This window comes from Notamacropus eugenii, chromosome 3 (assembly GCF_028372415.1).
Source record: "Notamacropus eugenii isolate mMacEug1 chromosome 3, mMacEug1.pri_v2, whole genome shotgun sequence".
In the NCBI taxonomy this organism is placed as follows: domain Eukaryota; kingdom Metazoa; phylum Chordata; class Mammalia; order Diprotodontia; family Macropodidae; genus Notamacropus; species Notamacropus eugenii.
Genome location: NC_092874.1, coordinates 184,116,124 through 184,130,794, shown reverse-complemented (window position 1 = coordinate 184,130,794; position 14,671 = coordinate 184,116,124). Strand labels below are relative to the sequence as shown.

The 14,671-nt window shown below is 35.6% G+C and overlaps 1 protein-coding gene across 6 annotated transcripts in view; it reads right to left on the bottom strand.

Moving 5' to 3' along the window:
* ABCC9 (ATP binding cassette subfamily C member 9) overlaps nt 1–14,671 on the bottom strand; it is a 195,277-nt gene that overhangs the window by 36,515 nt on the left and 144,091 nt on the right. For all 6 annotated transcript variants that reach the window (XM_072653528.1, XM_072653532.1, XM_072653530.1 and 3 more), the window contains one exon: nt 11,930–12,032. In XM_072653528.1, coding sequence (XP_072509629.1) covers nt 11,930–12,032 — 103 coding nt within the window. The remainder of the gene's footprint in view (nt 1–11,929; nt 12,033–14,671) is intronic.

Here is a 14,671-nt window from a genome sequence, read left to right as displayed (position 1 = left end):
TTCCATTATGGAAGCCTGATGCCTTTCCTTCTAGGCCCTGGAAAGTATGTTTACCTTTCCTTTTTAAATACTTGATTTGTCTTTAAACACACTGTTAATCATAGACCTTTGCTAGTCTGGGTGTATTTATTAGAAACAAGAAGACGATGGGAGGGGGAGTATTTTCAAAGAAGAGGACGAAAGAGATCTATCACTGAGATGTTTTGAAAGAACACTATCTCTGACTAGAGGCTTGGAGCTACAAAAGATAGAAAGAATTGCAGATCATTTGATACAATTTCCCAGAACAAAGGAGCGTCTGTACTAAAAGATTCGTCTGGATACTGAGTCAATGTAGGCAAAACAGAATGGCTGGACAACTCTGCTCACCACAGAACTTCTACATATGTATTTGGTATTTACTTATCTGTGGAAACATCATATTCCCCTAGGAGGGTATAAGTTCCTTGGCAGCAAGGACTGTCTCACTTTTGTATTTGTATCCCTGGCATATAGTAAACCATCTCTGACAGGAATTTATCCCTAGAGTGTAATCACAGATTTGCCTCATTCTTATGACCATGAAATACAGATTACTTGTTTCATGAGCGGACCAGATTATAAAATTGAATTGGATATGAAATTCATTTTGTTCTTATATCTTGAAATGATAATATGGAGAGAATGGGTAAGGTTCAGAATTGACTAGAAAAGAGAATGGGATAAACTGCATTTAGAAAATTGTACAAAAATGTCAACAGTGACAAGATTTTCCTTGGTATGAAGATCATCTGTATAATACCAGCATTCTGCTGCTGATGTCATATGACCTTGATTAAAAGAATGCAAAGATCTCAGAACAATTAAAATTTAAGGTGTATACTCAAGTGCAATAAACACATGGTGAGCATAAGTAGCATGGTACACCAAAATGACTTACATGAAAAAAGCAGTATAAAATCAAGGACATGTATGACTGGAAAAGAAGGTGGATCAGTTAGATAACAAGAATGAGGGATAAGAGATGGATAATCTGAGTGCTGAATGGATATCTAGAAAGGATTAAAAGATCTTTCCCACATTAGACTATGAGCTCCTTTAAAAGAGGGACTGTTTTTTGCCTCTCTTTGCATCCCTGGAGCTTACCATGGTGCCTGATACATAGTGAGCACTTAATAAAGGCTTGTTGGAAAGCTTCCAATGTGGAAGATTTTAGAAGACGCACGCAAGAATCACATAAGATAAAAGACCCCAGACGAGTCATGATCTGATGCAACAGATATAACAGATCATCTTATTTTATTTTAATTTTTTTATTTTCTTATTTTAATAGATGAGGAAACTGGAACGTAGAAAGGTGAAGTGATTTATCAAAGTTTACATAAAAAATGGATGGAAGAGCAGGCATTTGAGTCCAGCAATTGATTCCAAATCCAACACTCTTTCCAGTATTTTGTAGTGGAAATGATATCTTATGGAAGAAAAAGCAAGAGAACTGGAGTCTCACTTGTTAAAGTTTTTAAAATCTGTTGACACATTTGCATGAAAGGTGCTGTGAGAATAGGAAAAACTATAACATTTATTTAAAAAATATGTGCCTTCCTTCTGTACAAAGAGTGTGTTTTGGTTACTTCTAGCTCAGTATTAAGAAGGAAATCCAAATATTAATTTCTGCTGTAAATATTTTTAAAAAGAGAGAGAACAGAGTTATTTGGCAGCATGTTGACATTTATAAACTGTAGATAACCTAGACAGATAGGTCAGGTGCTGCAACTGTTTACAGTTAACTAGCACCATAATTTGAATGAAAAATAAACCAATCAAGATCCACTTAATTGAGATATACCATGTGTTAACAAAGGGATCTCGAACACAGATGCAAGGCCTCACTTTAATTTGTCCCATCACAAAAGGCAAGCAAAGCAATATTTACAACATCTGTGGAATTTGTGGTCAAAAATAGTTTGGTCAACAATTGTTTTTAAAAATCATTGGCAGTTCTGTGGAGCTAAAATGGCAGTTTCAACATTTTGAATTTTGTGGTACGCATGAATCTGTACACACTGTCGCAGCAGAGATGTAAAATTGCTTCAGGAAATGGTGATCTCTAGCCCTTAACACTGACAGCTGATCTTTTGATAGTGCCTTTCTACAGAGCTTCTTTAAAGCACTCTCATACGCATTTTGTGAGGCAGGCTAAGCAGATATTTGCTCAATTTTAAGCATAAGAGGAATTGTGAATTACCAGGGTCACACACCTAACTAGCAGAAGAGCCAGGCCTAGAATCCAGACCTCCTATTTCATTGACCAGTATGCAGTTTCAGTGAGATGAAACTTGGTCATGGCAGGTGAACTGCTGATGTGGAACTTGTTTTTTAGAAAAGCCAGTGACTTTAAAGAAAGATATTGAGCTTGGCTTGGGGCTAGAATGAATAGGAGTAGGGTAGTGGTGGGGAATAGTTTGAGAGGAAGGTAGGAAACTACAGCCATTTATTATTTTCAAAGACTAATCTTAGGACTATCTTGACTTTCCTCTGAAATAAAGAACAAGCCATCATTTAGATGCTATCAACCACAGCAGAAGGAAATAACATTTTGCCTTAAAAGTACAGCAGCAAACCACACATTCTGGTTCTGCCACTTTGTATGAATATGGGCAAGTTATTTCATCTCTATGAGCTTCTGTTTCTTCATATATAAAATGAGGGAAATGGATTAGATGGACTTTAAATCTTTTTCAGTTTAAAATCTACTACCCTTTGCTTTTTGTTTTTGTTTTTCCTCTTTGGATCCTTCTTTAAAAAGGTTGGGTCATGTAACTGTTTATTTGCTTGAACAAATTCCATTCCCTGAAAACAATCTCGTAAGCACTCCATTGCAAAAATTCCCAGAATTCGGGAGTAGGAAGGGACCTCAGGGGTCATTTAGTCTAACTGAAAGACATCCTCATTATAATATACTTGATAATGTCATTCAGCTTCAGATGAAGAATTATAAGGAGGGAGGACACATTACCTCTCAAGGCAGACCCATTTTGGGACATTTCTAATCATAAAACCCCAAGGGGGTTCCTGCTTGCTGCTGAAATAGGTCTGGTGTAGCTAGGATGGACTTATTTGATGCAATGTGAGGTATGTTGATATTCCCAATTCAGTAAATTGTGCTTTTGGGTTACGCATTGCCTCTTTTCATAGTCTCTTAAATATATGATTGTTTTTGGATAGAGAAGCAAATAAAATTCATAAAACTTTGGTGTGCATAAGTTAATTAGATCATTTTCCTTTTTGACAGGGGAGGGGGCCACAGTCATGAGAATACTGGATACCTGGAGAAGAAGAGAATGCTACAGAAGGATTAAAAAGCATTGAAATAGGGAGAGGGAGCCTGGAGATATATATCCTTGGCTTCTCAATGTCATGTAAGAATAGTGCTGACTTGGGAGATTGCAAAGTGGTTTAGAAGAGAATTCTGATCTAGTCAGTTACTCCATTACATACATCTATGTCATTTTGTGAGTTGTTCAATATAACATTCCTATTTGCAGAAATCTGGACACTGTCATAAAATCTTTTTTGACCTCACCATAATCCTTCATTTTTTTTTTACTCTCTTCTTTTCTCTTTCAGAACCTCATACACCATTGGTCCTCCACTCCAATAGCTTCCTTCCTCACTCCACTGAAGTTTTCTAATTGTCTTTCTAACCTCTCCTTTACTAACACATCCTCCCCTAAAAACCTTATTTAATCTCATGGTTTCATATAAGACACAGCTCAGATGCCACCTTCTATGTGAGGTCTTTCCTCAGCTGTCAGTGTGTTCCCTTTCTTCCATGACAAAGTTACTTTATATATGTTTTATAGGTATGTGTTGTCTCTTCTGATAGAAAATAAACTCCCTGAAGGCAGGCATTATTTTGTATTTGTCTTTGTAACTTTAGCCCCTAGAAAAATAACTAGTGGATATTAAGCTCTTAAAAATGCGTGTGGATCGACTGATTTCCATTGCTATTGGGAGTTCCTAATTCATGTTTCTACCAAGCTACAGGACATCTATACCTGATTATATCACTGACCCTTCAGACTAAAGATGTTAAAATTGGAATTGTCTAAAACCTGATCTATTTAGTCTAAAACTATTTTAGGCAGTTTCACTACCATTGAAACCACAATGCTAGTCTATTATATTTGAAATCTTGCACTATTTTGGACTTTTCTCCCTCACATTTCATATGCAAACCAATTAATTAAAGAGTCTTTTCAATTCTACCTGTATGGCAACTCTCATGCTCCTTCCTTTCCCTCTGTTCCCACTGTCCTTATTCCATATAGACTCTTATTACCACATGCTTTGTACTACCATGTTGTTATAATATCCTCCTATAATAAGTCTTTCCCTATCTACTCTCTCTCTCCTCCCTACTTTCTCCCCTATGCATAAATCTAGACACGCCATTCCTTTGTTAAAAATCTCCTCTGGTGGTCTACTACCTAAGAAGTAGGCTTTGGGATTCAAGGCTCATCATAATCTGTTGATGCTGTACCATTTTCATCTTACTCTTCTTTTACATGTAGCATAGGATCATAAAAGTCATCACTTACTGAGTAGTTTTCTAGTAAAAACCCGAACTCTTTCATTTCCCTCCTTTCTGTAATAATGGGATATAGAAGACTGAGGCTCTTAGATTAGCTATGCCTTTCATATTTAAGCCATGGTTTTAAAATCAGCTATGGATCTCATTTAAGCTTCCAGTTTCTATCTCCTTTATTATATTAAAAAAAATACTTTAGTAAGAGCTACTGAATAGCTAAGTTGCCGGTATAATTTTCTGTGTCAATAAATAGGCACTGAACAAGTCAAAAGGCAATCACATGAATAGAGAAACGAAAGTCAGAAATTCTGGATAACTTCGAATGGGACATTTTGTCTGGATACTTGGTTTAATGGCATTGGCTAGTACTGTGGTTACACAATGCCCAAATAGTCAATCAGCTCAATGAATTCAGTGAAAAACAAAACTGGCCCAACTGCTGCTGACTGACAGTTTCAGTTCAAGAGAGGAGTTTCCATGCTTCCAGGGGAACTGACCAGAGGAAGCTATAGGGTTTGTCCTTTTGAAATCTGATACACCACCAAGAAAAAGAAGGCTTTGCTTCCTAGGTATAGAGACACATGCTACAAAAAAACAACAACAACAAAAAAAAACCTGGTCTGATTTCTAGTGGTTGAAAAATGGATTTCTAAGTGTATTTCTAGTGCAAGTCACAATTATCTACAAATCTGGGAAATATGCATAAATCATTGAAGACAACTAAAAAGTGGTGGATAGAGCTTCTGCTGGGCATATTGGTACCCACACAGTGGAGAGATCTTGGGTACGTTATCCTGCAAGAAGATCTGGTTTGATATAAAAGCAAAACAAAATCTTTAAATGAGACTCCCTTAGCATAGAACATATCTATTTTAGACTCCCGAAATCACCTAGAATTGCCTAAAACTTAACTTTCCCTTTGTTTCACAATCTCTCAATATAGACTCACTCATGGGAGTATTTTAATTCTAAGTCTGTTGACTCTAAAGACATTCTTTCATATTTTTTTTTGGCTTCATCATATGTGAATATTCTTTTATCCTTTCACCACACAGCAAGACAAAGCCTTGGAAAGACAGCTTTTAGATAGAGTTACACAATTTCTGCAAATGGGAATGCAGATGCCAGAGAAGCTGGAATTGTTTAGTACAAAGGAATGAAGAGAAAACACTGTTTTTTTAAACATAAGCAGCTTTCAAAGGTTACGTTGTAGTGATACATTTCACACAAGTAAAGTCCTCATTACTTGGCATCCAAAGAAAAAAATACTTAATTTACTGCCAGAGCAACTCGGGTGGTCACACTCTAACTCATGTTTCTACCAGCCAAATGTTTCTGTTCTTTTAGACTTTTCCCGTTCTTTGATTTGTTGGTATTTTAACCTTTATTTTTTAACATTTTAAATTAAATTTGAGGGATGGCAAAAGTGATTAGAGGCAAAAGTCTTAGTGTCAGATGGAGACTCCAGGCCAGCATGGCTCCTCTTTGTCATGGCCTGCCATTGAGTCTACGACTCCTGTTCTCCAAATCATCTTTATGTAGCAAGAAAAAGAAGTTCCTTCTAGCCATAGGACATTGATTGGGAATGTTCTAGAGATCCGAAAGTTCCTGTTCACCCCAGGGATAAGAGACTCAGATTTTCTTAGTCTTTACCTAATGACCTGCCCTCCTGTATATGTAAGTCAGTCATCAATTGTGAACTGTGCTGTATTGTCTACATACCTTTAGCTATTTGTGGGAGGAGTGGCTGTGGGCACTGAGAAGATGAAACAGTCATTTTGGAACACTCTGTCTCCTGTCTGGGTACTACCTGGACATGTAAGAGGCTGCAGATGAGAAGCACTGTTCTAGTTCATGGGGTATTTTATTTGTATTGTTGCATTACCTTTATTGATCCTATGCCAAACATCAAATGCTATAAACACTACTTAAACAGATTGTATCTGTTCCTGTGGGTAGCTGATTCCACTATACTAATGTCACAATTTAAAGTTCAGTGAAATATAGTAAATTAATAAAAAGGAAATGGGGTTTTCCAGAGGTTAGGGACTTGAGAAGTGTTTCTCATCACGCAAATCTGCAATAATTTAAACTCCCTGTCACTGAAAGAAGAACAACTAGGGATAGAAAGTCATTTATGCTCTAAAAGAAATAAATAGCTTCCAAGATATATGCTGAATGGACTGGAACACCCCTGGAATTATTAGAGTAAGTAAGATCAGTTGAGTGACCAGAGGCGACCTTGTGGACAAACATAATTGCTATCAGCTTAATTTAATAAATGAGAAAACATGAGGTTTTCAAAAGCTACATGACTTACTCAAGATCACATAACTAATAAGTGTCAGTTCAAGACCTGAACCTAGAGACTTCTGAGTCCAAGTTTAATGTACTTTCTACTACACCTCTATTGCGATGAAGGGAAAGAAAGCAATGGTGAAGTCACCAGCTAGTAAAAATGGAGTTGTGTGTGTGTGTGTGTGTGTGCATGTGTGCGTGTGTGCAGTAAGATGATCTTTTAGACATGAATGAAAAAAATGACAGATTATGCTGAAATATTTTGAACCCCAAGTAATATCAAGCTAAGCACCAATATTGCCCAATATATAAATGCTAAAATAATTTTTAAAAATCAAAAGAATCTCATACTATTAGCAATCATATAAAAGAATACTCTGAATCACTAATGATAAATGAAAATCAAAACGTCTCTGAGATTTTTCCTAATATCGAGTAAACTGTCAAAGATGATAAAAATAAGGGTTATCAATAATGGAGGGCTTGTGGAAAGATAGGTATTGTAGTGCACTATTGATGGAACACTAAACTATTATAACTATCCTAGAAAACAAATTGGAATTATGCTAAAAAAAATTAGCAAAAATGTCAACACCCATTGATGCAGAAATTCCACTACTAGTCATATCTCCTTAGAAGAAGATCAGTGCCCCTAAAAGATCTCATGTACACAAAAATATTTATAGCAGCACTTTTTGCAGCAAGAAATTACTGGGTATGAAATACATACCCATTGATTAGAGAATAACTAAACAGATTATGGTACATGAGCATAATGAAATTTTATTGTGCTCTAAGAAACGATGAATACGATGAATCAAGAAAAAGCATGGAAAAATGGATACAAAACTGATACAAAGTCAAATAAGCAAAACTTGGAAAATAACATCCACAGCTACAATATGTCAAAGGAAAGAACAATAAATAACCCAAACTGAATTTCCTGAAACGATAATGGCCTAGCCTGGTCCTAAAGGAGACACATGAAAAGTCCTCACTACCCCATTTCTTAGGAAAGATGGGAATGACCACGAAGGAAGAACACTGCATATAATGTCAGAAGGCTCTCTCAGATAGGGAAAGGAGAAGGATACATTGGTAAATTTATGTAATGTAAGAACTAAAGACAAAAATAAAATATTTTTTAAAGAGAGATGTTAGATTAGGAAACTATTTACCTTGAATAAAGTAAAAGCATTTTTGTTAAAATTAAAATTTATAAGACAAAATGAAGAAAGACTGTTTTTATTTGTTTTACTTTTTAAAGATATGTTTTGTGAATAAGTTTAGATAGCATATCTGTTGCTGTTTGTCCTTCATTCTCAGGGAGGACCAATGACATCAAGAAGGTGATGTTTTGACTTGCAAGTGAATTACATTTAAGTGAGGCAGGGCTGTGCAAAGTCACCAGCCTCACTTTCTCTTCCAGAGCCAACTGGATCCAGTGGCAAGATACAGATCAGGATGACTGGAGATGGCCACAGATATTGCGGGAGACCTTGCACTTTACTAAAGTCTTTTTCAGTTTGTCTGAGGCAACATCCATTTAGTGATTAAAGCTAGCTAATAAATGAGACAAAAAACAGCTTTTTTAGCATATCTACATAAGGTTACAGTATACAGAAAATGAACAGAAGTGATAATCAGATCTTAATAATATTTTCACCTAGGATAAAAAAATTGATAGTAACTTACTCAAGATTACATAACTAATGAATGAAGGACCTAGAACTTGACTCTAAGTCCTTTGGATTCAAATCTTTCTATTATGCCATATGATCTTATTTTCAAGATTTAAAAATTGAGTCAGAAAGCTATGGTGACTTGCCATGGACCTTATAGCTAGAAAATGGCAGAGCCAAGTGTTTGAAGATATTTTCAAGTATTTGAAGACTTCCTGTCTGGAAAAGGAATTATACATGCCTTCTCCCAGAAGAAAGTAGGTGCAAAAAGGAAAAACTTGAAGTAGTTATTTAATTTCAATAAAGTAAGGGACAACATCCTAACAATTAATTATCCCAAAGAAGAATGGTCTATCAATGAAGGCCTTGTCTTGAACCACTTGTCAGTATGTTGCAATGGGGATTCTTTTTCATATTTGGGTTAGATTATTTGGCCTCTGAAATCCTTTCTATGTCAAGATTCTGTAGAAAGGCATGTGTTTGCCCTCATGCTCCGACATGGCATGAAATGAGGGACAGGATGAGGACTTTTAAAAGGGGGTGGGGGTGGAAAGAGAAATAAGTATGGTAGCAATACACTCAAACTGAGATTGGTGGTAGGGTTAAGAGGATATGCATCAAGGACAGTTGGACTGCTTAGACCAGTTGGCAACCTAACTAATTAATACAGCCTTTGGGAAGGTAAGTAGCTAGCCCTCTGAGATGGTCTCCACAGAGACTAAAATCTGTCAAAGCATGCTCAGAGGACAACAATAAAAGCACTGATTTCAGGCCTAGAGATAGTAGTCATCACAGGAAAGTCTTTTTCTCAGGGGGAAACAATTTCTACCATGTACCTACCCTGGTAGAAAGCCATTCAGCTTCCTACCCCCATGTTAGATATACCTCTGAATGTAATCCCAAAGATCTATTTACTACTCAATTAAATTCAGCAACATGTATTAAGAACCATAAGTATGACACAAGGGGCAATATATTCATAGTCTTTCACATACACACATATTGATATATGTATATATATATATATATGTATATATATATATATATAAAATATGTGTGTGTGAGACAGAGAAGAGAGAGAAACAGAGACAGAGACAGAGAGATAGAGACAGAGACAGAAAGAGATCTATGGTTTTGACACACAAAGTACCTTCAACCAATTATCTAGGGGATCCACTTAGCACAAAGGTACTTTAAACAAACATTTTCACTTCCAGCTAATGGTGCCCTATTTTTCCATATGGGTTCTGAGTAGGAGTGAAAACTTAGCTATTTTTTTTTATTTCTTTCCCTTTCTACTTTTTTCTTACTTTACTTTTCTTGGAAGACTTCAGCTACTAACATCTTTCTTTTTGGTTACGAGCAGAGAACAACACATGCTTAACTCAAAAGCTCATATAAAACCCTTGTCCATAAACCTGAAAGTAGGAAGTGCTAAAGGGCGGAAACCCAAGACATTGGTCAATGTCCACTTACCTCAAGTTCAAAGTAAACATATTTGTTCCCTTAAAAAAGCATTTGTTCTCCAATGAATTGGAGAAAAACATACACAAGGCTATTTTTATTCTTCTTCTGTCTGTTGGTAGCATTTTTACTTTATTATTTTAGATAGTCTAATTCAGTTTTTAAGAAGAGGTTACTTTCTTCTGAGAGAATAAAAAAGTAGCACCCAAATGAAAATCCAGGTTCTGCATGGGAAATGAGAAGAATATTTTTAATATCTAAAGGTCATTCAGGGGGGAACCTTTTCCCCTCTATTCATTCTGGAAGGAATTGAATATTGAAAGCCAGACATTAATTTAAATGTTGTGAAACTTAGTAATAGTGCAGCTGGATCATTTTTTGCTTAGCAGGGAATCTGTGTCAAAGAAGTAAGGGAATATGAGACACTAGGAGGAACTTCAGTTACCAAGTTTAGCAACAATGCATCTGTAAAACCACCAGACATTCTATCTCAGATGGCTTTGTCTATACTCCAACCGTTTACTTTAGTCCTTCTAAATTTCTTATAGAAGGCAGTGCTTAATATAAAACTATGGTTGTGCTTTGTCCTTCATTCTTGAAGAGGACCATGACATCAGGGAGGTGATGATGTGACTTGCAATTGACTTTGATTTGAGGGAGGGAGGGCTGTGCAAAGCCGTCAGCCTCACTTTCTCCTCCAGAGCCATCTGGATCCAGTGGCCAGATATTGATCAATATGACAGGAAATGGCCCAGGATGCAGCAGGAGACCTTGGACCTTTTAAGCCAAGGTCTTTTCTAGTGCTCACTTTGAGTGAGGTTATGCCCATTCAGTGAATAGGCCTCTTTAAGATGTGAGTCAAGGGATCGCCCCTTTAATTAAAAAAATATCAAACTGGGAGGGGAAGACCCTCAGGGTTGCTGGCCAAAAGAGAAACAGTTACTATTTACATCCACTCTGAGCCTGGAGGGCCCAAAAATAAGCATTAAGTGGTGCTTGGGCAGAGACCTATTGTCCAATCCCTGAGATCCAGTTATAAAGCTAGGCACAGCCAAGATTCAATGGGGAGAATACTGATAAAAATACTTCAAATGAAACATAGAGCTCACTGAATAGGTGAACACTTTTTTTCAAACTTGTGGGCATTTAAAAGCTATAAGATCAACCTATCACTACCTATGGTAACCTTGTTCATATGTTACCGTTGTTTCATCATTTACCCACCATGCCCATCTCCACTCCAATGCCTCTCCCTGTTCCAGTCAGATTTTCAATTTGGTCCAAATGCCGATGTAGGAACCTTCCCCTGGGCCATTTTGTTTAAATACACTCCTGAGATTTAGCACCCTGAAGGCCACACTAGGAAGGAAGCTACTTCTTGAACAGGAACTACATAGAGAAAGAAGAAAGAACAGAGAAGACCTTGGGGGAAGCAAAGGACATGAAGAGATGAAACGGAACTATGAATAATATGCAGCAACACTAGAGACCAAGAAAGAGGGAACAATGGATTGACTTGAGCTAAAAACATCCTTTCATTAGAATGGATAATGGAAAATCAAACGTATCTGTCAGACAAGTACAATGCAGTAAGGAAAATTAATATATCCGTTCATTCATCAAGTGAATAGTCCTTTCTTTCTGAAGGTATACAAATATTTGCCCTTCCATTCATTTATGTAATCAAAAGACAAATATGGCACAGAGTGAACTGTTTGGGGGTTATTTGTCTTATCATTAGCTGGAATAATATAACAAAATTAAAACACAAACAAACCTGGCCCTGTTTTAAAGGATGGTTAAACAAAAAGTTGGGGCTGAATTTTAGTATGAGATGAGTTCTTACAATTGTCTCCCTCTTTGTATTAGACCACTTCTATTTGATTTCCATTTCAAAATCAAGAAATGAACGTACCGTCCTGACCTCCAGCCATCTGTTGGCAGCTGAGAGAAACAAATAGGCTATGTTGTTTGTGTCTGTCAGCTCTAGCATGCGTTGCTTAAATCTGGTTTCGTGCCTGAAGAAAACCAAAAAAAATATTATGATGTTAGTCACACAACAGGAAAAATAATAAAAAACAGCCACTTACTACTACTTCACTGCTTGCTCAACATAGTGACAAATTAATGGAGATAGAATAGTAAACGAACTCCTACTTAAAATAAAGGTCAACTGCTACTGCTCTACTGTAGTGTTAATACAGATGGTGCAAACAGAGATTTTCCTTTCTTGCACTACAGCTGAGAAAAGAGAACTTCCATAAGAAACTTTCTTTTTTAATTAACAAATTTGTGTTTGCAAAATAAAAATATGGTCTTTGAAAATAGCTAACAAAAACAGAAAAAATGACTCCAAATAACTGCACATACAATCGTACAATTTTATATGATATTTGTTAAGAGAAAAGGAAGTTATTTGTTTCCATTTTAATGACATGGTAATAATATCATCCATTATATTTAGCCAATGAGTTGGGGTTTTTTTTGGGTCTGGTTTTGTTTTTTGCTTTTTAAGGTGGTCTTTATTTACATAGCAATAATGAATTATTCTTTTGGATCTGCCTTCTTCACTCTGCATCCCTTATCATAAGTATTTCTTTTTTAATTTTTCATATCAACCATTTTTAAGGCACAGTCATATTCTAATACATTCATATGCCAGTTTTTAAAAGAATTTTCCAATGTTAGATACAATTTATTTCCAATTCTGTGCTTTTGTAAAGATTGCTGTTATTAAATAGCTTTATACATATAAGGCTTTTCTTCTTGTCAGTGATCAATTTATGGCATAAACTTAGTGTTGATGGGATCACTGGGTCAAGAAGTATGGAACATTTCATATTACTTTCCAAAGTAAGTTGATCAATTCATAGCTCCAACAGTGGTAGTAGAAAATTAAACACGTTGCTTTTCCAATATTGATTTTTTAATCTTTTACAATTTTTGCCAACTTCACGGTGTTTTTAAAATTAGCATTTATCTGAATATTTACCATTCTGAACACTCTCCAATAATATTATTGTTATGTTTATTATAATTTTTGTTGTTCGTTTAATTTGGTCTTTGACCATACTCATTATTTAACAAAGCATTTTAAGTCTCCAATTCAGCCTACTTTTTGTTTTCTTATTGGTTTTTTTTATATGTTCTGTTAAGGGGTCTGATATTAATTTTATTGTGCAATGATTAGTAGTTCCTGTTTCTGTCTGAGTTTGACTACTGCCCTAGACCATAAAATTTTATAAATTTTATAAAAATATAATGTATGAAGGAAAGTTCTTCATAAATCCTGTTCAACTCTATATATCAAATTAATACCAATAAAATTTCTCAATATTTTGTTCAGCTTGTCAATTCCATCTTATCTTTCAGTTTGACTTGTCAAGATCTAATAGAGGGCCATTTAAGTGTCCTTTAATAATTCATTATCATCCAATTATTTTAGCATTTCATTTAATTTTTCAGCATTTCAATTCATCAAACATTTAAATGTTAGGCACAGGGAATAAAAAACTTCAAAAGTGAAATAATATTTGCTCATGAAGAGCTTCTGGAAGAGAATGACATGCCCACAGATAAGCAAATACAAAATAAATGTATTTTGTGGACGGGGGAACACTAATAACTGGGAATCTCAGGATGGATCTCAGAAAGGGGGTGAAATTCAAGCTAAATCTTAAGAGAAGGTAGAGGATCTAAGAGACAAAGGAAAGGACAAAGAGCTTTCCAGGCATAGCAGGGCAAAACAAGGAAACTGAGGTCTAGAGGGGAAAAGTATCTGGCTTAAATGATGTAGTGAGTAAGTAGTTAGACAGTTTTTGATATGTGAGTTGGTTGCTCCTAAAGGCTTTTAAGATCCTTTTCTCACTGAAGAACTGAAGTTTAATAATAACATTTCGGGATGAATTAAATTTGGGATTTCTCTCTCAAAATTCCATGGATTTCATTGACTTGAACTTTGCCATCCATTTTCAATGCTTTCAGGAAAAGTACACATATACTTTTTTTTAAAGTATGGCATTTAGATGATCAGTGCTTTTATATTTTTCCTTTGACTAACAATTCTCAGTCTGTACTGACAGGCCATGTTCTGTAGCTCTGTTACTTTAATTTGCAGCAATCACAATTCTTCCAGTTTAATTTTTTAAGCAGCCTTTGCATTTTGTCTTCCTTTTGGACCATTATATTTCTTAGAGAATCCACTCATTTATAAAACTTTCCACTTACTGTTTTACGCTACCAATGGCACAAGTCATTCTTTTTTCATTTTTCTCTTTCACTGATTTTAATTGTATTTTTAAACATGCCAGAACTTCCCTATTTCTCTAATTCATGACTCTGAAGCTTTTTTCTAAATTCCAGTTTTATTTCTGGGGAGCTTTTGGTTGTTATATTATTCTTTCTTTTTGGAAACACCTCTTTTTCATTTATTCCTAAAGTATTTATTCATTGTATTCGACCTTATCTCAGTACATGACCTCTAAGGTTAGTTCCATCACTAAATCTTATGTTTTTACAAAACTGGGTCACTGAATCAAAAGTGATCTTGGATCTTACCTACATTGGCCTGTAGCATATGAAAAAAACATATCGTGCAGACAACTTAAACATTTATCTGTGATCAACAAAGTTCATTCTGGGTTCAAAATTTTCAAGA